Source organism: Vulpes vulpes, chromosome 15 (assembly GCF_048418805.1).
Source record: "Vulpes vulpes isolate BD-2025 chromosome 15, VulVul3, whole genome shotgun sequence".
NCBI classification, from domain to species: domain Eukaryota; kingdom Metazoa; phylum Chordata; class Mammalia; order Carnivora; family Canidae; genus Vulpes; species Vulpes vulpes.
Window position 1 is genome coordinate 67132127 of NC_132794.1, and position 23332 is coordinate 67155458.

The following is a 23332-nucleotide window of genomic DNA, read 5'->3' on the forward strand; positions in this document are numbered from 1 at the left end:
CTTATTTTCAAGTACAGTATGACTTTTAGATGGAATCTAATAGAAAGTGTGGTGGACTTTTATCCCCAGGAGTGGCCGCAAGAGAGACAGCCCAAGCTCTGAAAACACTGGCCCAGGCTGCACGTGGAGTGGCCGCATCCACAAATGATCCTGCAGCTGCCCAAGCCATGTTAGATTCCGCTCGAGACGTGATGGAAGGCTCAGCCATGCTCATCCAAGAAGCCAAGCAGGCCCTGATTGCCCCTGGGGATGCTGAGAGTCAGCAGAGACTAGCCCAGGTGAGGCCCAGAATTGGCAATTATGATCATCAGTAAGGTGGTCGTGTTCACAGGCTGTCCCCTGGGCATTCTTTCTCTGGTGTGAACATTTTTCAATCAGTGGGTATTTTCAAAACCTCCCAAAGTGCTATGCCGATGCTGGCCATACACAATACCCATTTCTGTAAATCTTGCCTGGTACTCCCCATAATAGATATGCTTAATTGAGTCAACAAAGAGTATGGGTGGGAGGGCTCTGTTGAAATTTGTCCTTGGAACTTTGGGAGCCAGGACACAGCAAGTTTGTGTGGGATCTGTATATGCTTAAGTATATTCCTCTTCCTAGTTTGGGAGGGGAGGTAGATATACTTAGTCTGGTCACTCAAAGTTTTATACTTGCTCTACTGCCTCTTTGAATGAGTCTTTGCCAGCCTAATGAAACTAGCGGGCTAGAGACCATCTAGGCAAAGTTCTAGACCAGAAGCTGGGAACATGGTTTAGGATAAAGGAAATGACACAGCCCACTTCCAAAGATCTTACCCTTTACCTGAGGACGCTGAAGAGTGCAAATGGTGAGCCCTCACACGTCCTAAAGAGGCAGCATGTGGGCAACTCCCAGGTTGGTCTGGAAACCACCTGCTCTTGGGTGGGGTATGGTATGAGTGTGATGGCACCAGAGTGTCACAGAGAGAATCATACCTAACTCTTACCTGAGGAACTCAGGGCCTCCTTCCATTTCTGTGTCCCCAACAGGGCTCTCAAGAAGGGAGCCCTTTCTATCCTCTTGGTGGTGGCTATCTTTGTTGTAGAACCTGATGTAATATTGGAGACTTTTGTGTTTGAGTCACATAGTTGTGCTTAGCCCAATGCTGGGGTGCATGTAAGGTGTACCGTATCACTGTGCCTAACCCTTTGCCAAGACAGAATGTTAATCCCGGTGAGAGGCCCTGATGAGGTGATTTAATGGTAAATGGTGTCAGCTGGATGCTGGCAGATAATTTCCCCATCCTTTCCAGCTCTGCATACTGTCACTGCTGGTTCCACACACATCTGCAACACTGTATGCACCGAAACTGCTCTCTTACTGAGCTTTTCTCCCTCTGTGTATTCAGGTGGCCAAAGCCGTCTCACACTCCTTGAATAACTGCGTGAATTGTCTTCCTGGACAGAAGGATGTGGACGTGGCCTTGAAGAGCATTGGCGAGTCCAGCAAGAAGCTGCTTGTGGACTCGGTGAGAGGTTTTGCAGTGAGAAGGGGCATCTGGGGGACTGGGCTCACTTGAGGTGTGAGAGGGAATCTTTTCCCTTCTGTGGGATCTCTGAACAGCGAACCTGTTTCAGGAATCCTGTTTTGTCTCCCAGTTTCCCTTTCCTTATTTTGCTTTGCCATCAGCAAAGTTCCCAAGTGTTTACTTTTTCTTTGAGTCCTTGTTGCTGTTGGCTCTCTGGTCATTCCAGTGAAAACAGGAAAGGTGGGTATGCAATCATCTGACTTAATACCAGGACATCTCTGGTGATGACAGTCAGCTGGTGGAGGGACATGTGTTTCCAAGATGTTAGAGTGAATAGCCTAAGGAATCTTCTTGCTCTTGGAGCTTGTTCCATGTTTTGTGAGCCCCTTTCAGCGGCAGGCTCGGACTCATTTCTTCTCTGCCTGGTGCCAGGAACATACCAGGTATGCAAGCAGAGTACATGATATGACTAATAGAGCTTAGCTTCACTCTCTGAAACCCCCACCAAGGACACTTCTGATCCACCCAAAAGCTATGTTAGCAAAGGTTACTAAAAATTGATGGCTCTTAGTTTGGAAGAATAGGATTTGACATTTAAAGGCATCTGTCTTTTTATTTCTAGAAAGCTAAACCTTTGAGAGGTTCCATCCAAAATGGAGTGGTAGCTCAGAGCATGGATCCTGGAGTCAGACTGCCCAGGTGTGAATCCTGGCTCTGCTACTGAGGGGCCTGTAGCCCCCTCAGGGGGATTTTTAAATCCACCATGTCTAGCACTGAATAGGATAGGTGTTGAGTAAATTTAAGTGAATGAAATAATGTCTGTGTGTTAAAGGTCAGACTTAACAGAAGTGGGCTCAGACCACCCAGAGTCTTTGAATCAAGATGATTCAGCAGTGCATCCCTGGAGTTTTTCCCTCCACAGAGCCTTCCTTCATTTCCCTGATTCGAAGTAAAATGTCTTAAGGGGTTTGCCTTTTCTCTCCATTGCAGTTACCTCCCAGCACGAAACCTTTCCAGGAAGCCCAGAGTGAACTAAACCAAGCAGCGGCTGATCTGAACCAGTCTGCTGGGGAAGTGGTCCATGCCACCCGGGGCCAGAGTGGAGAGCTGGCCGCAGCCTCTGGAAAGTTTAGTGACGATTTTGATGAATTCCTTGATGCTGGCATTGAGATGGCAGGCCAAGCTCAGGTGAGTGTGGTGATAGCTGACTAGAGTTGACGCTTGCCTGTCTATTCTGGTAGACCATCTGCCCTCAAGGCCAAACAAATAGGAACTGGGCAAACAAATAGGAAACCTCTCAGCAGGTCACACCGTTGTGTTTCCTTTGCTGCTTAGAAAGCTCTGACCTCACAGGACTGGCATTCCTAAAGATGTGTGAAATGCTTCTTAGAGATGAGGGATAACTTTTCCCACGATCATCCAGCAGGATTCATGGTTTCCTTAAGCTTTTTGGAGGGAGGGCAGCTCTGTGTCCTCTACTTCATATGTGGTATAATAGAGTAAAAAAAAAAAAAAACAAAAAACCCGTGGTTTTGAGGTTCATTGGGCCCATTTGAGGGAACCATGTCTAATACCAAGTGTCAAATGATTAAAAATTACCTCCTTGAGATGAACAGATAAACCCATTATTCAGAACAAGGGGACATGACTGGTCTGGTGTCAGCTCGCAGAGCTGTTTTTTCTTAGCTCCTGTGAACTCCCTAAAGGAGACTCCCACAGTGTGTCTTGCTGTGTTATCTACACATGGTTGTTTCTCAGACAGGAAGTAAGCCAAGTGAGAAATGTGTCTTGCCCTGAGTCAGGAACTTCTGGCGGGGGGCGGGGGGGGGGGGGGTGCGCGTGGCGGCAATCAGCTCTGAATATCTAGACAGTGCCGGTCATTTGTGCCAGGCTGAGATGTGTGAGCTTCTTGACAACTCCAGCATTGTTGGGCAAGATGCTGGAATCCTGGCCTGGTCTGTGCACTGGGGCACTTGTGCTCTCCTTCCCTCACCCACGTTTAATTCTTGCACTTGTGAGACTCCACAGCTCTTGGCTGACCCACTTGGGGATGGATTTCTGTCCTGTTGTGTGCATCTTGGTCTGGATATCTGTTTGGGGAAGGGTAGATGCTGGGCGGTGTCTCTACCAGTTAGGCATCTGCAGACGAATTGGGCTTTAATGCAGTCTCTATAGATAACTTGCTTCCATTTCAAGATGCTTCTCCTAGCTCTCTGAATGCTGCCCTAATTACTCTGCCTCCTTTTGACTTTCCAGACGAAAGAAGACCAGATCCAAGTGATAGGAAACCTCAAGAATATCTCTATGGCATCCAGCAAGCTGTTGTTAGCTGCCAAGTCTCTATCTGTAGATCCAGGAGCCCCCAATGCAAAAAATCTCCTGGCAGCTGCTGCAAGGTAAGAGTGGAACAAAACGTGCTTTCATGTGTGGTTAAATAATGTCAGCGTGTGAGAAATAGGCCTGACATCCTGCTGCTTTTGCTGAGCAAAGATGTGCTGTTTTTATGTTGTCAGAGGCAGAGTCGCAACTCTGACATTTGATTAAACTGGCTCATCTTCATGTGATTTCCCCCACTAAATATGTTTTCTGTCTTATATAGCCTTTCAGCTTGCTTAGACTTAAGGCCGCTATTGATTTATAAACAGGATGGCTCAAATGGATGTTTTTTAAGGAGTGTTGTATCTTTCAGATAATGAAAGTAATATGTGCTCATTGAAAGAAATCAGAAAATCCAGAAAAGTATTTAAAAAAAAATTCATGACACCCAACAAGCCATTCAACATTTCTGGAGCACTTACTGTGTGCCTGGCCTCAAGGTTAATTAGATGAATTTAAATGTATCCTATTTGTCACATGTAGAAAGGTTCCAGTTTAGGATGAATGGGGTGGTGGTGGGAATAAATTGTTTTGGGAAATATATTAAAACATGAATCCAAGCTTTGGGTGGTGCCAGTGTCCTTCTTTCCTGTTGTTTTCACCTGAGGAGGTAGTTAATACAATACAACGTCTGCTCCAGGGCCACTCAGGCAATTAAGTTCAATAAGTAGTGATTGAATGCTGGTATGTGGAGAAATTGCAATGACAGCCTGGGAAGATTTTGTATTAGCAATCCCACATTCATTTTCCTGAACCAAGAGGGCGTAGGATGTTTTATGTTTCTCTGGTGCTGCAGGCATGTTTTCTTAGCACTACTTGACATCACTCTATATATAGGAAAGCTAACAGTCAGAGATGAAGTGTGGGTAATAAGGATATATAGTGCATTTGGAAACCTTTTCAAAATGATCAGTGATTTTTAAAATGAATAGCTTGAATTCTACTTTTCATGTTTTGTTTTGTTTTTTTTTTTAAAAACCTGGTTTTGCTTGTTTGCTTGCTTTTTTTCCTGTCTTTCTCTCCCCTGGGTGCTCAATGGCTGTCTTTTTGAGTTAAGTTCAGAGTCAGGAGACCTGAATTCTAGTCCAGGCTTTAATGTTTGACTTACTTGGGATACATTGATTGGATTTCTCAACCTGTCTCAACTTTCCCATCTGCAAAATGGGTATGGGTACTACATCATCTTTAAGTTCTAAGTTCTTGTTAGTTCTCAGTACACAAGATATCTTTGTGCTTATGGTTAAAACTGGTCTGTGGTCCCCTCTTGCCTGGAGTGCTATTTTATGTATGTATATAAGTATGTATGTATTTATTTGCAAGTGGTAGGGGGTGGAATTAGATCATTTTAGAGCAGGTCCCTTGGAAACACTTGAGTTTCTGTAGCTATTCCTAGGTGTGTGTACTTAAGCTTTGAACAATAGCAAGAGCCACTAGGAGATTGGAAAAATCTCCCATCCCCCTGCCCCCATCTTATGCTTTGTGACTGTGCCAGTGTGTGCCCTCCGAAGGGTGGGGACTGAGGAAGGAGGGGTGATGGCTTGTCTGTTGAGCAGCTGTTTCTCATATAAAACCCTTCCTCGATTTCTCTTTTTCCTACAAACAGCCTTTGGATAAGGCAATTGATGTTTCCAGGTATCTGAACTCAGATGTTTTTCATTATCTTCAATTTTGTGCATCATTTCAAAATTACAGTTGCCAACTTAGAACTCACTGTTCACTCTCTGAAATCATGGAAGAAGGGGAAAGTGTAAACTGGCCTTTCGAAAGCCAGGTAAGGGAGGAAACACAAGCCCTGACAGAAAATGGCTGGTAGCACAGCTCTGTGAGTGTCTGAAGGCCCCCTGGTGGTGACATTGAGGAAGGGGCCTGGAGACTGAGGTGTCTGTGCCTCTGTCCTGGCTTTCAGCAATTGACTGGCAGTTCCAGCCTGATGGTTTCACAGCCAAGTACATCCTTAAAAATTATCACATGAAATGCTTGTCTCAGGACAGAACTGTTGCCAGAAGATGCTGGCACATTCTCCTTGGTTTCTTGGCCCATGTTGGGAAGCTCTGCTCCTTGAGGTGGTTTCCCAGTGGAAGCTCCAAACAGGTCCAGTGAGTCAGGCAAGCTGTTCTTCCGAGGTGAAGCTCTCTGCACAGCTAGGATGCATTCATTCATTCATCTGGCAGATTTTTATCACATGCCCGAAATGGGCTAGGCCCATTACTGGGTACTGGGTAGGCCCACACTGTGATGAGACAGAGATGGCCCTGGTGGTGTTAGGGCAGGGGAAGCGCATACATTCACACAGCATGCTCCCCTCATTTCATCTGGACACCACGGCAGCCCTGCACATGAGCACCCTTGGAGCGGCAGGGATCTGACTGCCATTGCCTCTCATCTATAGTCCCACTGCCCTCTATTCCTGAGACAGCCAAGCCCTGCCTGTGCTTCCTGTGGATGGCCCCCAAAGGCCCCAGGATGCCATTGTCGGGACCTGGACCAATGTAGCCCCTCATTGTCTCCTATGTCAGCAGGTTTGAATCCTTTGTTCTTGACAGTCGCCATGTTCTTCCTGCTCTGAAGCAGCTGAGTATCCCCTTTCCCTCTGCTGTTCATTCTGTATCAGAGCCCAGGTACATTTAAGGAGTGCAGTCCTTTGATTTCTGGTACTTAGTGAGGACAAAGTGTATTGAGTGCCCAGCTTGTTTGTCTTCTTCCTGTGTAATTGTTGAGCTCTGGCTCTCTTCTGATGAGTTATGTAAAGCTGGAGACTCCTTGCCAGCTGTTCCTCAGCTTTTTCCCTGGCCAGGGGCTGGCCTGATTCTCCCTAAACTTAGTCAAAGAAATAGAAAACCAAGGTGCAGTTGCAAAATGGAGGGAGTGGCCTACCCCTGAGCGCCTCCTCTGCATCACTGCTCACACAACAGTCACGCTGGCCCAGAAGGCCTCCCTGGCTGAGAAGTCTTCATGCCCATGGCTGCCAGCATTGGGACCCAGACAGTTTTTGAGCTACTTTGTCTCCTGAGGGTTCCCTAGAACTTTGCAGATGATTCCTCTTCCTGGGCTGTCCTTTGTTTTGAGGTTCCTACCAAGCACATTTCCTCCTGTCTCCTAATATGGTGAAAAAGAATGACCCAGCAAGCAGCACTTCCACACTACAGAATAGAAAAATATAAACTAGGTTGTCTGTTGGTCTCCTCTAGAATGTTGTCTTCCTTTTATCCAAATCAGTCTCTCGCTGGCTTTTCCTATTGTTGTGGTCCACATTGAGCTCTCCCATGCTGAACCTGTGCCTTCTGTCTGTGCTCCCAGCAAGCCCAGAATGTATCTGTCAGGTGTCTTGGAAGTTCGGGATCCCGTCTGACAACCTACCGCCTTCACTGCTTCCTTTGGCTTACCTTCTTTGTGCCTTATCTGTTCATTATCCTGCCTCTCCAACCAACCAGATTGTAATCACCTTGCTTTCCTAGAGAGACAAACTATATTATTTTTTAATTCCCATACCGTGTACAGAGTAGGACCCAGGGAATACACGTGGGTAGAATTTGGGGTGCTGGTTTTTTTTTTGCCTGCATAAGGAGGCTCTCCCTTGAAGAAGGGAAATGTCTGATATCAATGTTTTCCCCGCCAAGCTCCTTAACAGATGATTTATACTTAACAGATCATCAAAAGCACAAATTAGTTGACCTTCTTCTCTCACCCCTCGTCCATCTCCATATCTATTGAGAATTTCCCTCCAGAGCTCCCAAACTAGTTGAATCAATTCAGTCAGAATCTTTGAACGCTAAACAATACGCTAAACAATTTGTACATTAGAAAGCCTTTTTTAAGATCTAAGGTTATAAATTCCGATTTTAAAAAAAACAACTGAGAGTGGCTGGATATGCCTAGATAGATAACAAAACACAAGAAAACACTACTTCTGGATGGGGGAATTACTTTTAACTTTTTTGTATTAAAAAAAAAAAAAAACTTGTGTAGCTTTAATCATTTTTTAAAAAAAAAATTTGGAAAAATATTTTTAAACTGCTGTTCAGGCTTATTTAGATTCATATAGAACAGAGGAGGATACTCTCTTTGGGTCTCTCTTTGTGACAATGTAAGTTGACCAAATCATAATTTTTATTTGATTTACCTAAATTTTTCTATTTATTTTTTTTAAAGATTTTATTTATTTATTCATGAGAGAGAGAGAGGTAGAGACACACAGGCAGAGGGAGAAGCAGGCTCCATGCAGGGACTCGATCCCGGGTCTCCAGGATTAGGCCCTGGGCTGAAGGTGGCGCTAAACCGCTGAGCCACCCGGGCTGCCCTAAACTTTTCTATTTAAAAATAAAATTACTTTAAAAATATTATAAATCTCACATTTTGGGATGTTGTTCCGTCATTTTTTTTTCCTGAGTATATATGTTTGTAAATTTTGTTTTACTTAACTGTGAACCATGAGTATTCTTCTGTGGTAGGAATATACTATGCATTATGACTTTTAATGGGCACCCAGAATAGCATTGTAGGCTATGTATTTATTTAATCAGTCCTTTGTCATTGCATATTTGGGTTGCCTCTAATCCTTTGATTTTACAACCAACTGCTATAGTTTGAAACATAAAAACACTATTTTTCATTGTCAAATCTACGTAACCTCTTGCCTCTGGGCCACTTATTTTATTATCAGCTATCTCATCCAGACTCTAAAATGAGTTATGAGGGTAAATAATACCTAAATCATGCTCCCTAGTCATGGATCACTATTACCCAAGTGACTCATTCAGACATCAGTGCTGTGCTGGCACTTTTATGGATTGTCTAACCACAGACTGCTAGTCTTTTGAGGTTTTCTTACTCCAAGTTTTTATTTGAAAATTTTTCACATCTAAAAAATAGTTTAAAAATGAGGACAATAAGCAGCTATAAAGTCTCTGGATTCTCCAGTTATAAACAGTTTTTAATGGAAAAATCCTTATGTAAAAATTAGATTTTAAGAAATGCAGATACACAGGAAACATTGAAAGAAATAAGCTAAATGGAACACTGGTGTGATACGTGGAAATATCCTTATGTGTTGTGTCATCACTGTTGAGGGCATTTGGCTCCCTTCGTACATGAACATCACATATGCCAGCCTGCCCCCTTGGAGGTGTGTCTTGAAGCCTATCACATGGAACAAGGCCCTGGACTCTCTGAGGGACCCCTCTAGAGGATATATCAGGGGCCACACCCTCCAAGATACCCAGAATTGTCCTGCTATCTCAGTTGTTACTGTTTTGCTTTCCACCACAGAGAACCCAGTGCTGCTCTGACACCTTAATTAAGCACTTTGCTCCAAATAAATGAATTGCTAGAGTGAATCTTAAAAAAACTATTTTGGGATTCTTTCTTGAGTTCAGGAATGTTTTTCTTCTTCCCATCCTCCTTAGCTAAATTTAAAATTCAAAGCAGTATCTCCTCATCAAATAATTAAGCTGATTGCCTTTGTACATTGGCAACATCATTTTCCATCTAATTTGATATTCTGTGGGAAGCTGCAAAGCCAATTTAATAAAATGAGGCCTCTTTTATATTAGGCAGCGCTAATGATTAACAGCAAGTGTGCTCTATCTTGTTTTTCTTTGTTTTATTTGAAGTTGCAGGTTAGCTGCAGTGGTTAGGATCTATGAATAGAGGTTAGGGCCCTGCCGGAATATAGACAAGTTATGACCGTGCTGAAAAATGGTTACAGGTCTGGCTTTGGAGTCAGAGAGTCATGGGTTCAAGTGTGGTTTTTGCTGCTTATTTGTAGCATCCCCTTAGAAAATTCTCTCCTATCTCTTGGTTTGTTTTGTTGTGTTTTTTTTTTTTTTTCCATTTCTAAAACACAAGAGTATTCAATTTTAAGAATATAAAAAAAACTGTGGTATTGGCAAAGGATTAGACGCATAGGTCAATGTAACAGAGTCCAGAAGTAGACCCACATAAACATGGCCCAGGGATTGTCAACAAAGTTACAAAAGCAATGCAATGTAGAAAGAATAGCCTTTTAAATGAAGGGTGCTGGAATAATTGGATTTACATAAGCCACCCCTTACCCACAGAAAAAGAACCTGGGCCCATATTTCACACCTTATATAAGAATTAACTCAGAATGGACCATGACTTTCTAAATGATCTGTAGTCTAACCTAAGCAGGAGTTAAGCAGAGGCTGCTTAGGAGAGGTGGAATCCTTGCCAATAGAGAAGAAACTCCGAGCTGCCTCTCAAGTTCTAAGAATAGACACATATATAAAATGAAGAGTCTCTAATTCCTATTAATGTTAAAAGAGCTGTTTTAAAGATAATTTGGGGATAGCTTCTAGGAACTAGCGAATCATGTAGAATTTCGTGGAAAGAAGAGATTTTAAAATCATGAGCAGTTTATTGTATGTATGCCTGCTATGTTTTAAAATATATAAAACATTCCAAGCTATACAAAAGCTATCCAAAATAGCCTCAGATCATCTTATTCCTTATGGGTTGCTAATGAAGGATATTTAAAAACAGTGTTAATATGATCTCTTTGCTATTTGCAACTTTGTTGTGAATTCTTTCCTAAGAATATATTAAAAGATAGTCATACTTTCCTAAAAGAACCATTAGTACCCTTTAAAGGGAAACCAAATGAGTAATCACAGGCAAAGTGGGGACACTCATTCTATCTTTGCTGGTTGTGGTTTATTTTTGGTTGTTCAGAGCCTTGTCGAAGAGCTCTCACGGGGACCTTAGCCTTTATAGTGAATTCCTTGTATTTCTGGTGATCTTACAAAACATTGTTTGGGAAATTACTGTTGATATTTACAAAATAAAACAAAACAAAAACCCTTTATCTGTTTCTGTTACAGAGCTGTGACAGAGAGTATCAATCAGCTCATTACTCTGTGCACCCAGCAAGCTCCAGGCCAGAAAGAATGTGATAATGCCCTGCGGGAGCTCGAGGTAGGTTCCTAGAAAGGTCACTGGGATTTAAGAGGGTTTGACTCTCTGTCCTTCCCAGAAAGGGTCAGTTTCTTCTCCTCTGTTTTTGCCTTATATCCTTACTGGAAAACTACTGGGAACCAAAGTTTTAATCCTAGTGGAAAGATATTAAAGATTTGGTGGAATTGTCTTATCATCTCTGCTTCCCCTTTTACCACTAGGATGAGAGTTATTTTGTTAAAGGCCTCTATTTCAAATAGGAAGAGGCCTGGGTGTAGGCTGAAGATGAGCAATTTCTACCTAAAAAGTTTTGGAGTCATTGTGTTGGGGCAGTTGGGAGAAGCCAGGATAGATGTTCTTTTTGAATAAAATGATTTTCCCATATGTTTTATTTTAGTCACTGTAGGGGGCACATTAGTGGAAACCTAGGAATAACACTTAACTACACAATCAAGGTGACTATGTGACCTGTAGTGGCCCAGAACACAGTGTGCATGCTTTTCAATTTACATTCATACTTAAGGTTTATTTATAATGGAAAATTCGTCTGTGCCCACAGGATGTATGCGGTAAACAGAAAATCAGTGTACCCACTTGTATGCAAAGCAGTCGTAACCAGTACAGGTTGTATTGAAATAGCCAAATAGATATCTCAGTAGATACGGATTGGTTGTGCCTGGCTTACCTTTAGTTTTCTGGATGATTAGCACGGGAATACCCACCATGCCAGAGGGGGTCTGATTGCAGCTTTTGAAGGGCTTGATTGAGGCCCTGTCTGCTGGTGGCGATCGGCCAGTGTGCACAGCTGGAGGCAACAAGAGGCTTGTTACCACAGGACTCAAGCATTCTGAAAACAGTGGAGGCTGTTTCCTACGTTGGGCTAATTACTATCCTGTCCTGGTCTGTTCACATTCACAAATATGATATGTGGGCTTTTGGTCTAAATCAAATCTATAGGCCCAGATACAAAAACTCTGTCCTTCAATGGTACCCTTGGTTGCCAAAATCATGACTCTTTCAGGACTGTTATTAAAACCATTTTGATTGTGGGAAGGGTGGGAGGAGGTTCTTCAATGAAATGAACTCCTTTATGCTGCCTTCTTTCCTGAGATCCTTAACTTCATAACTCAGCAGTTTCCACCATGACCTCCCCCAATCCTTGGTAACTCAAATGACTGTGTCTTTTTGTTGACTGTGCCCCAAAAGCTGCTGGGTCCTGGTGGACACACTCACTGGGGAGAAGGTTGGATGGCTCCCCTGGCAAATTCCCTCATACATGACTGTTAGAGATGTTACAACATATGACCCAGAGAGATTTTTGGTGGACTAGAGACAATGGGGCAAGCCCCATACCCTGCTACTCCTAAAGAGGACTGAATATTTTCTGTACTTTTTAAATTAAAAACAAATGAACCATCCCAGTGGGCAGTTTGGGGGTGTTACCTTCTTTCATGCCCATGCATTAAAAGATTCCAGAATTGAAAACTGAGGGGTCTCTTCACGTAGAAATAAGTTAACATATCCTTGAAAGGTAAACTCCTCAGAGTTACCCAGCAGAGAAATCATGCTAGTTGACCATTGCCTTGCATTAGCTTTTAGATTTTCTTAAGGAAAAAAAAAATCTCTCCCTTTTGTGGATACCATGCTTCTCCTTCACATTTGTAAACAGGAGATTCTCTGTCGAAGCTAACCTGAGACATCCTCCTCCCTTCCATCAATGTTAATGTTGGTAGGAGGAAATCTGAAGTCACACATAAAACCCTCTAAATTCCTCTCAAGGATGTGGATAAATGAATGATCATGACCAGGATGCTATATGTAGAGTGCAAGCGAATAGTTAGTATTTTACATTGAATTTCTCTTGTTCTATATCACTTGCTTGCTCTTTAAGTTGTGTTTTCCTTCTGTAGACTGTCAAGGGGATGTTGGACAATCCTAATGAACCTGTCAGTGACCTCTCTTACTTTGATTGCATTGAGAGTGTGATGGAAAACTCCAAGGTAAGCCTGTCTATGCTATTAATGTTTCTCTTCATTGGGGGGAAAAACCTAGACCTGCTCCACATGCATCTGCCTATGGCCAGTCTGTGTGGCTGCATCAATTACAAAGCCTGACTCTGGCGCCCTTTGCTCAGATGTTTCTCAAACTTGACTGTGCATCAGAATCACTTAGAAGTCTTATTAAATGCAGACTGCTGGACCTTACCCCTGAGTTTCTCATCCAGTAGATCTAAAGTGGAGCTGAGATTGGACATGTCTGACAAGTCCCCAGGTCCCCTCCATGCCGTCCAGAAATAACACCTTGAGATTCAGAGCTTATACCATGTCATAGATGAGTCTTACTGTAAATCAAGTCATAGATTTCTTTCTCCTGGGACTGAATTCCAAGGAAAAGCTCATCAGTGGTGTTGGCTTTTATAAGACCCTCTCATGTATTCTTTCTGCCATCTATTAATGGCATCATTCTCAAGGGAATTGAAAAATTGGGGGTTCTTCTGGGAGGTGGGAAGAATGAGAAGATGTAAATATTGCAATGGTTTGTGTCCTGCCAAATCTTAACCTTGCTCAACAATATCTTATGTCTTCATGTTTACTTTGATGTGGGTAGCAATTGAGGGTGGTGAGACTAAAAAGATTTCTTAATGGAGCAATAATGATTGTTTTTTTTTAAGTCAAGAAACACCTATGACGGCAATACCCAAGTTTTTGAGAATGATTCAAAACCGAATTAATATTAAATACAAGTGAGACGAGTGGATATTGAGCAATTGCCAATACCAAGTTTGTACTTGGAGCACATGTGCATGTTTGTGCACATCGCTCTGATGTTAGCTTTGGGGGCACATCTGTGTTGATGATGTCAGGCAGAGTATGCTTTGCATTGGGCTAAGACTAGAGTTTGCTCTGTCTAGGATCCTTTGTGGAATTCTGGATTGCCTTAGGGAAGGGTGTATGTGTCTTACATACTTAGATCCAAAGGAACTCTTCCTTCTTAAAGAGGGACACAGGGTAATAGGAAGGACAATACTGTGCATACAGATATCTTCTAACTTCCCCACTTTGCAAGCTTTCATGTATGCTGGACTATTTTGTATTATCTAAGCAACTTCAGGGAATTTTTTTCTCTATCTAGAATGGCTTATTAAAAAAGAATTAGGCATTGGCAATGCCCTAGTCTCTCTAAAGGATTGTGTTCAACATCTTCCATTCCACCATCTGTGACGCTGGGAAGTAGACTAGGACCTGTCCTTTTGGGGCATAGAAGACAGAGCACCAGCTATGGGGCAGGTGTCCTGCCTCTGCCCATGTGACCTTCTGCTTGACTTCTCTGGGTTGATTTCTAAATATTAAAAATCCCTTTCTGCTGTTATTTTTTTTTAAGATTTATTTATTTATTCATGATAGACATAGAGAGACAGAGAAAGGCAGAGACACAGGCAGAGGGAGAAGCGGGCTCCATGCAAGGAGCCCGACTCGGCACTCGATCCCAGGACCCCAGGATCCTTTGGCCCTGGGCCAAAGGCAGGCGCCAAACTGCTGAGCCACCCAGGGATCCCCCCCCCCCTTCTGCTGTTATTTTAAAGCCCTCTGGGGAAAAAAAGGACATCAATGATTTTCAAAATAAGGCGAATACTTATAAAATTTAGGAAATAGGTTTAAAAGGGTTCAGATCACCTATCTGTTTCTATCTATCTATCTATATATACACAAACTGTTTAACAAAGACATATTTAAATTTTACTATCAAGTAAATGAATAACATCAGCTAAGGTATGTCTTCTGCTTTCTGAGGTGTGACTACCTGCAGTTCAGTGTACATGTCTGATTTTTATATTCTGAGATCTGACAGGTCTCACTTGAGACCATTTCAGCTGTGGGATGCCCTGTATAGGTTTTACTTTATTCATCTGTGTATATTAACTGTACCTCTTTGAGACAAAGATAACCTTTTTCCTTTTTTTAAGAGAGAGCCATGGGATCCCTGGGTGGCTCAGCAGTTTAGTGCCTGCCTTTGGGCCCAGGGCATGATCCTGGAGTCCCAGGATCAAGTCCCACATCGGGCTTCCTGCATGGAGCCTGCTTCTCTCTCTGCCTGTATCTCTGCCTCTCTCTCTCTCTCTCTCTGGGTCTCTCATGAATAAATAAAATCTTTAAAAAGAGAGAGAGAGAGAGAGAGAGAGAGAGAGAGAGAGATCGAGCAAGCAGGACAGTGGTGGGAGTTAAGAGAGATGAGGCAGAGAGAGAGGGAGAAAATCCTCAGCAGACTCCACACTGACCATGGAGCTGCCCAGTGCAGGGCTCAGTCTCATGACCCTGAGATCATGACCTGAACCAAAGTCAAGAGTCGGACACTTAACAGACTGAGCCACCCAGGTGCCCCAAGATAGAGATAACTTTTGAATGAAAGGTTCATACTTTCATTATGCATTTCTCTTTCTGGAGCAGAAATGTTATAATTCTCTTAAATCTCCTCTTAATGCAAATAAAGAAAAATAATGGCAAATATCGTATATTAAGTGGCCTTGAATGTTAAAGTTGGAAGCATGGCTCCCTTTTCCCCTTTTCCAACATGGCTGGAAGAAATTGGGGTTTAATAGTGTCACTGCTTGGTTGTTTTGCAGGTTCTGGGCGAGTCAATGGCAGGGATTTCGCAGAACGCCAAGACTGGGGACCTCCCTGCCTTTGGGGAGTGTGTGGGGATTGCGTCCAAAGCCCTCTGTGGGCTGACAGAGGCTGCAGCCCAGGTAAGGGCCGGGCCCCCATGGCCCCTGATGTAGGCCTTCCAGCCTTAAGGCCTCTGTCCTATGCTAGGGTGAGGATACCAGGAATACCACACCCCGGTGAGAGGCATGTGTGAGCTCCAACTGAAGCTTCTTCCCCAGCCACCATCATAGAAACCATGGCAAAGCAGAGGTTCCTTTGCTGGTTGGGGCATTTAGACAAGGCAACAGCCAGTTACCTCCCAGGAGCAGAACAACCTGATGAGGACAGTGACATTCTGAACATTGTGGGCCCAGAATAAGGGTTCAGAGACCAGATTTGGGTTTGTTTTTCTTTTAAGACCACTTTTACAGAGGAGAAAAATGAATATTACATAATTCCCATTCTCCCTAAGGCTTTAAAATTGCAAAAATCTTTGTCATGCTCTTTTTAGGATCAGAGGGAGAAAAATTTTGATACCATCCTGCAGAGACGTAATCGGGCATGTTCCTTGCTTTGGTGCCACTGTCCTCTGCATCTCTAATAATAATTCTTGGGGTCATGTGACTGAAGCTTCAAAAATTGTCAGCATTTACCTTGAAGGATTTATCATTTGACAGTCACCCCAAGGCTGAGAGATTTTACTGAACCAAAGGGAAACGTCCCTAGTTTGGGGATGAAATTGTTCTTATCCTGCCCCTCAAATCTCTCGGGAATGACTTAAGGTTAAAATTCCCATTAACAGTTTCGTTCTTTCCCTCTGATTTGACTAACACATCCACAGGGCTTAAAAGAGAAGACCTTCTCTTTTACAGCCTCTTGTCCTCTTCAAGACCAAATAGTACCTCCCCTCCACCCCCCACCAGAGCCATCATACTCATTCTTCTTACTTACTATTGGATATACTGGCCTCAACAATAAGGAAGCAGTTGGCTATGAGATGAGAAACTTTCATGCATGGCAAGCTCCAGGGTTGGCCGACCCAGCAGCTCTATGCTGTTGGTCTCCACTCACATTTTTCTGTCTCTGCCATCTGCCAGCCAGAGAGTCAGCCTCACACTGAGCCTGGGTACCCTCATGGTCCCAAGATGGCTGCCAGCAGCACACAGGGCTGCTTTCCTCCTTATTCAGGCCCCATTGGAAAGCTGCTTGAGGCTTTCTTAAGAACAGAGAGACTTTGAAAAAAAAAAAAAAAAAAGAACAGAGAGACTTTGTTCCCAGAGGCCTGCAGGAGACTCTGCTGCCATCAGCTCGTCTGTCCTTAAACCCTTACTGATGAGATTACCCTAACCAAACCTACACCAAGGAGCTCCTGAGTATGCTGCAGGTGCATTGCCAGGCCCTCGTCCCCTACAGGCTCATCTGGGTCTAAGCTGTGCTTTCCTCCTCCCTTTCCAGGCTGCATACCTGGTGGGCATCTCCGATCCAAATAGCCAGGCAGGCCACCAGGGCCTCGTGGACCCCATCCAGTTTGCCAGGGCTAACCAGGCTATCCAGATGGCATGCCAGAACCTGGTGGACCCCGGCAGCAGCCCGTCACAGGTAACCACGGGGTGAGAGTGTGAGGTCTGTGAGTCCTTAAGCTCCTGGAAGTGGTTTGTGGGAGACTGTGAGAAATGAGTAAGGAATACTGTTCTTTCAGAGCTTGCAAAGCCAGCTAAATGCAGTGCTATGGATAACAACTTGAGGGGGGAATATTACAAAATGTGGTAAGCGTGGCAGTGTGTCAGGGCTTTCAAACGAGGTGCTGCTAGGCAGTAGGAGTAGAGTAATTACTGTGAGATTCATCGGGAGTCTCATGATTTCATTCAGGTCAGAGAACATGGGTGGAGGGCTTGTTCTGTGCTCAGCAGTAAGGGTCAACACAAGTAACCTGATCATGTAGGCCCTGGCTGTAACTCTGTTGGAGAAAGCTTGGAAGATGGGGTTTGCCAGGATGTGATGAGAGCACCAGGGATGCACAGAGAACATATGAGGAGCTATCAAGGTGCACGTCACAGAGATGGTGGCACTGAGCCAGGCCTCAAAGTCTAGTTAGAATCCAAAGTGCCTAAAGGACCCACAGAGGCGTTTTAAGACTAAATGGTATGTGCAACACTCCATATCCAAGTAGCAGGGAGCCCTGTTTAAGCAGCTTGTGCTAAAAGGAACAAGAACTGGTCCATAGGGTTACCAGAGGCAGCCCGTGAGTGCCATGTCCACTGTGTACCCCAAGACCAGCATTCTTTAGGCAGGAGGAGGAGCCAAGTTAAGGAGGCACTAGAGGGACCCTCTGACCTGCCTTCCAGCCTGAGAGCTGATGTGGAAGATGTCAGGGCACCTGACACTCGTCTCTGTCCAATTAAAGACAATGGGGTGTTACCAGCCTCAGTAAAGTGGGTCAGGTGGGTTCAAGAGAGTTGTTGGGGTTAAGGGTGGGGCCCGGGGGATAATGGACCCAGACCCCTTACTAGGGCCTGCAGTCCCCCTGTGGGTGAGGAAGGAACTGATGCACGTTGGTGTTTTTTTTCCTCATCTAGACCTGGACTCCAGTGTGGTGGCCATGAGCTGCACATGGCCATTAAGCCCTTGAAATGTAGCTGGTTCAAACTGTGATGGGCTGTAAGTGTAAAATACACACTGGATTTTGAAGACTTGATATGATAAGAAAAGATAATGAGATCTCAGTATTCTTAAATTGATTACCTGGTGAAATGGAATATTTTGGATCTATCAATTTAAATGAAAGAAGTTATTGAAATTAATTTCTCTTGTTTCTCTACTTATTTTAATGTGGCTACTAGCAAATTTAAAATTTCATATGTCGTCCACATTATACTTCCGTCAGGCAGCACTGGCCCAGACCCTGGACCATGTGCCTCCTGGCCAGAGATCCTGAAGCAGAGCTGATCCCCTCTCCTTTCAGACTATCTGGAGTCCAGCCCTCTCCCACTCCAGCAGCACCTCCTTTCCTTTTGTTTATTCTCTCTTACTTAGCCTCTCTTGGCATGGTTTTGGGGCAGCAGAGCTAGACACACATGTTGTAATCACATGGGCCCTAGATATGTGAGCTGAAGAGGAACACGGGGCTCGGGACCAGGGTGGACTCCTCTGACCTGCACCCCTCTGCACTGACCATGGGGTGCTGCAACCCAGCTCCATGCTTTGTAGGTTCTGTCAGCGGCCACCATTGTCGCCAAGCACACCTCGGCCCTGTGCAACGCCTGCCGCATTGCCTCGTCCAAGACGGCCAACCCAGTGGCCAAGAGACACTTTGTCCAGTCAGCCAAGGAAGTTGCCAATAGCACTGCCAACCTAGTGAAGACCATCAAGGTAGGTCACAGAACAGAGGTCTTAGGTGATCCCTGTGTCACCTGTTACAGTGGGGAAGGAAGTATGCAGGATTTCAGTTTTGCTCTCCTCAGGTTTGTGTCTCATGAAGCCTAACACCTGATAGAAATCATTGAGATATTTATCATGAAAAACCAACAGCCTTGGTTGGTCTCCACTAACCTTCTTAAACTGGAGGCAGCAGGGTTGCCAAATTCTGTACTTGAGAAGCTTGGGGGCAGAAATGTGAAAGAGGTTGGCTATGAGGCATTGCTTGGCACTGTGTTTGGATAGCAGACACCCTGTGTTTATCGTAGCTGCTGCTACGATTTTGAGCTCATTGGCTCCAGGGAGGTGCTGGTAGGGGGTCTGCCTTTGTTGCTAGATATATCTGGACCTAGAGAGAAGGTGAAGGGGAGAAGGGAATGGGAAGCTTTAGGGAAATCACTTGAAAAAAAAATCAATTTAATCTACCCTGTGATTTCTATTCTGTTTATAGCTGCTTGAATGTTTGAAACAGAGCATCAGATTTTTAAAACAGAGCATTCCATGTTCATACCAAGTTCATCTTTGTGTTACAGGCCGTGGACTGATTGGGGGAGGGAAGTGGCAGGTACCCTGTGAGGAAGGAATTGCAGCAGCTGGCCTGGAGTAGGTATAGGTGGGTGATAAAGCCACAAACCCAGTCTGCCCCAAGCGGGGATCAGGCAGCCGCTGGCAGCTAACCTCAAAAGGAAACAGCCACAGCTGGGAGAGCAGGCCACAGGCAAGGAACCCAGAACCCCCTTCCAAGCCTCCAAAGCAGTGTGTCACGGAAGGCAGGCTACCAGCTCTGTGTAAACCCAGATCTGAGAGGGGAAGGCCAATGGAGGGTTAACACGTATTTAGGGATTGTCACACACATTGAGGTGGGGCGATCTGCTTTGTTACTGGGCAGGCCCTCGTGTAGTACTACTCTGTCCTCTCTGGAGATAGCATATGACACGCATCATTTTCCTCGCATGATGCTAAAGCACTTGAGTCATGTGGAAAATCAGTCCAGAGGCGGAAGCTAGAGGAGAGCACGCAGCCCAGCAGCAGTTAGGAGCTGGCGGGTGAGAGCACAGGACAGTTAGCCCTGTCAGCAGTTTCTTACCATTTAAACAAAGAGCCTTAAAAGAGTAAAGCCCGCCTATTTGAAGACCATAATAAGATAGGTTGGAAATAAATTAAAGCCAGTGAGCAGGTGCCCCTGGGATCGTGGTGGCTGCTCACCTTAATTACCATCATCGTTCATAGTATTCAAAATTAACAAAGCTTACATTTTTAACTCTTTGGTTTGTACAAAGCTCGTTTCCAAATGTTTGGTGTAGATTACTCATCCCAGTTCACAATACCACCCTGTGCTTGTCATCCTCCTTTTATAGTCTGGATACTAGGCGCTGGCAGGTTAAGTAACTTTCCCAAGGAGACCCAGCCAGTCAGTGACACATAGGAATTCAAACCCAGCTTCCAGAACCCCCACCCTTTCCACTCTTGATCCTGCTCTCACCCTGCCATGCTATCCAAATCCAGACTAACTTAGGACCAAACACCTCGATGTGTTTGCACTCCTTGTGTGCAAACTGGGGGAGGCCAGGATGAAAGACAACAACAGTTGAAGGGAATGACATCACGCACGGGTGGTTGCTGTATAATTAACCGACTTCAGTCACACTTGGCCATTTTCTGGTCATTAGGAAACAGACTATATTTAGATGGAGCACGGGAGGGGGGGAAAAAAACTGTTCTATAGAAACTCCTGGGAACCTTTCTTTTGTGCCTCCTCCTGCTCTAAGTCCTGACCTATCTCTGTATAAAGCATCTCTGCTAAGATCTCCTCTCCTTTTCAGATTCTCCTCACGGTGTCAAACCCTCTTTGCAATTCCCGGCGGCAAATGAGCTCTTGTGATGGCCTGAACGATAGGCCTGTGCAGGAACATCAGAGGAGGGGTGCGGGTGATTGTTAGGTGGGGAAGATGAAGGCGTCGTCTCTATGAGCTCCCTGGGAAACAGCAGCTATGCACAAGGAACAGAAATGAACCCATTGCCCCTCGACTGGTTGAAGTGTGCTTGGTTTTTCAATTCTCACTGGGTGGCAGGGTTTGCCAGGGACAATGAGCCTTGTTTTTAATTTACTAATAGGAAGACAGTAATAGTCCTTTCCCTGTAGCTCACCATACTGTATACTGAATAGATTTCCTGTTTCAAGGAATTGGTTAAAAATCCTATCATAGAACAAAACAAATGAATATTTAATTCTTTCAATGTTTAAGACTACTGCCCTCATAGCTGCATTTTGCTCTAAGTTTTAGGCTGCTTAGTCCTTTTTTTTTTTTTTTTTTCCTGCTTTTAACCATGAGGATGTGCCCACGCTGCCAAAATCCCAGCTGCCACACCTTTATAGACACACACAAAAAGGAGGGATCCCAGCCAGAGGAACATTGAAGACCAGGGAACAGACCTTCACAGTAGGTTATCAGGACCATTAGAATATGTGCCCCCAAGAATCTTAAACTTCAGGGCACCTGGGTGGCTCAGTGTTTGAGTATCTGCCCTTGGTTCAGGTCGTGATCCTGGGATTGAATTCCACATTGGGCTCCCCACAGGTAGCCTGCTTCTCCCTCTGCCTATGTCTCTGCCTCTCTGTGTCTCTTGTGAATAAACAAATAAAATCTTAAAAAAAAAAAAAAAAAAGAATCTTAAACCTCTACCGATAGCAGTCTTCAAAATCCCGAAGCTTGGCTCAGCAGTAATAAATATCCTCACCTTCCTCCCTGGCAGATTGCCCTAAATGCCAGCTGTGGTAGAAGCACACGACCCCTACCCACAACTGCTGTCTTTCTGCCGGTCACTCCACACAGGGTCACCTGCTTCTCTTTTTTCAGTCAGCTCATTACTAATCTCGAATCACATGTGTGGAATGGAATGCTATTTCAAATGTGTGCTCATTCAGGTTTGGGTACCAAGTAGAAATTGTACAACAGCTTTTCTTTTTGTGAGGAGTTGAAGCATGGCCTTGCCTCTAACAGCAGAGATGAAGCTCAAGTTTTGGGATTAAGCATACCCACGGTATACCAAAGATACCAGATCTAGCTCTTATTAATTGAAGTTGACTTGACTATAGGTGCGTCATCTTTGGTCATCCTTAGGTTTGGACTGGTAAAGAAGGTTGATTTTTTTTGTTCCAGAAGAAAAAGAAAGGGGAAAACTTCTTGGGCTTTTCTTACTCCTATTCTTATTGCCTTTGTCTAAGGTCAGAAGAGAAGGGAGCCAGGGCTTTTGGGTTGTGGTTTGAAGTGTGAGCTTGGATAGCCTGCCACTTTCTAGGTGTTGGTTTTATCATCTAGAATGTTGGGGATTTGTGATTAAGGTCCCAAATCTTGAAGGTCTTAAGGTCCCTTCCAGCTTCCCAAAGTCCATGAATCTTTGATTCTGGTACACATGCAGAAACTGTTTATCCCAGACTCCTGTGGGATTTTGCTAAGAGAACATCCAAAAGAGCTGGCCAGGGATGAAGAGGATCCTCATCCTCATGGGCCCTGGACATTTGGCTAACTGAATTTACCCCTTCATTGTTGCAGCTGCTGTCCTAGATATTCTGTGACATGGAAAGTCCATATGAAAACTATCATATCTACTTAAAATTTCACCAATGAGCAGATTTGCATATTCAGTTTACCTGGGTGGCTCCACCATCCCCAGAGTGGAAGCAGCATTCAGAAATGACATAATATCTGTGTAAACCATCCTCTCTGATGCCACCTCTAGTGGAAATAGCTTTTCCTTTTTGAAAATGAAAAAAAAAAAAAAGTGGTTGATAATAGCTTTGGTGTTGTGTTCCACATTCAAGATCCTGTCCCATAATTAGCAATGGGCTGCATGATATGTGATTTTAGTGCCGAGGCTCAAAAATATATATATCCTTTCTTCATCTATTGGCACAGTCTATGAAACTGCACAATTAGAAAACCATTCCTTGGGATGTACCAATCATCTTTTCATTTTGATAACGTTCAAGTAAAGGTTGGTGGCTTGACCAGACACCTGCCTTCCTAATAGACCAAGAGGGCTGTATAAGGTAGAAAAAGGGGACAGGAAGAGTGTAAGGAGATAAGAACAGGAGGAAGGAGTGACATGAAAGGGAGGCTTGTCATCTTCCATTGAGCTAGAAGCCTCATCATCCCTGCTGGAGGGAGTGTGATTGGCCACTGACGCAACTGGGATTTGAGTTCCTTTGACACCGAAGTCCATTTCTGCCATCCATCTGCTACTGGTGTGCCCATGTCGGGGCCACTCATGTCAAGTTCCTGCTGCGTAGTACCCACCCTACCTCCCAGCATATTTCAGGTTGCTCTGAAGCCTCACCTCAAGGAATCCATGATGTTCATAGTGCAATAAGATTAGACTAACAAGATGCCATGTGGGTGACAGGTGCTAACTCCCCATTATTTACTGAGCACAAAAGTGACGGTCAAAATGGAGGCCATGTGTGAGCAAGAAATAGCACGTAGGGTTGCCACTGGGT

The 23332-nt window shown here is 44.3% G+C and overlaps 1 protein-coding gene across 18 annotated transcripts in view; it reads left to right on the top strand.

Annotated features, from left to right (window-relative positions):
• The window catches only part of TLN2 (talin 2), a 424341-nt gene that overhangs the window by 314059 nt on the left and 86950 nt on the right, over window positions 1–23332 (top strand). For all 18 annotated transcript variants that reach the window (XM_072738715.1, XM_072738723.1, XM_072738718.1 and 15 more), the window contains 9 exons: window positions 70–278; window positions 1370–1489; window positions 2480–2677; window positions 3746–3885; window positions 10705–10798; window positions 12688–12777; window positions 15399–15521; window positions 16876–17019; window positions 18628–18789. In XM_072738715.1, coding sequence (XP_072594816.1) covers window positions 70–278; window positions 1370–1489; window positions 2480–2677; window positions 3746–3885; window positions 10705–10798; window positions 12688–12777; window positions 15399–15521; window positions 16876–17019; window positions 18628–18789 — 1280 coding nt within the window. The remainder of the gene's footprint in view (window positions 1–69; window positions 279–1369; window positions 1490–2479; window positions 2678–3745; window positions 3886–10704; window positions 10799–12687; window positions 12778–15398; window positions 15522–16875; window positions 17020–18627; window positions 18790–23332) is intronic.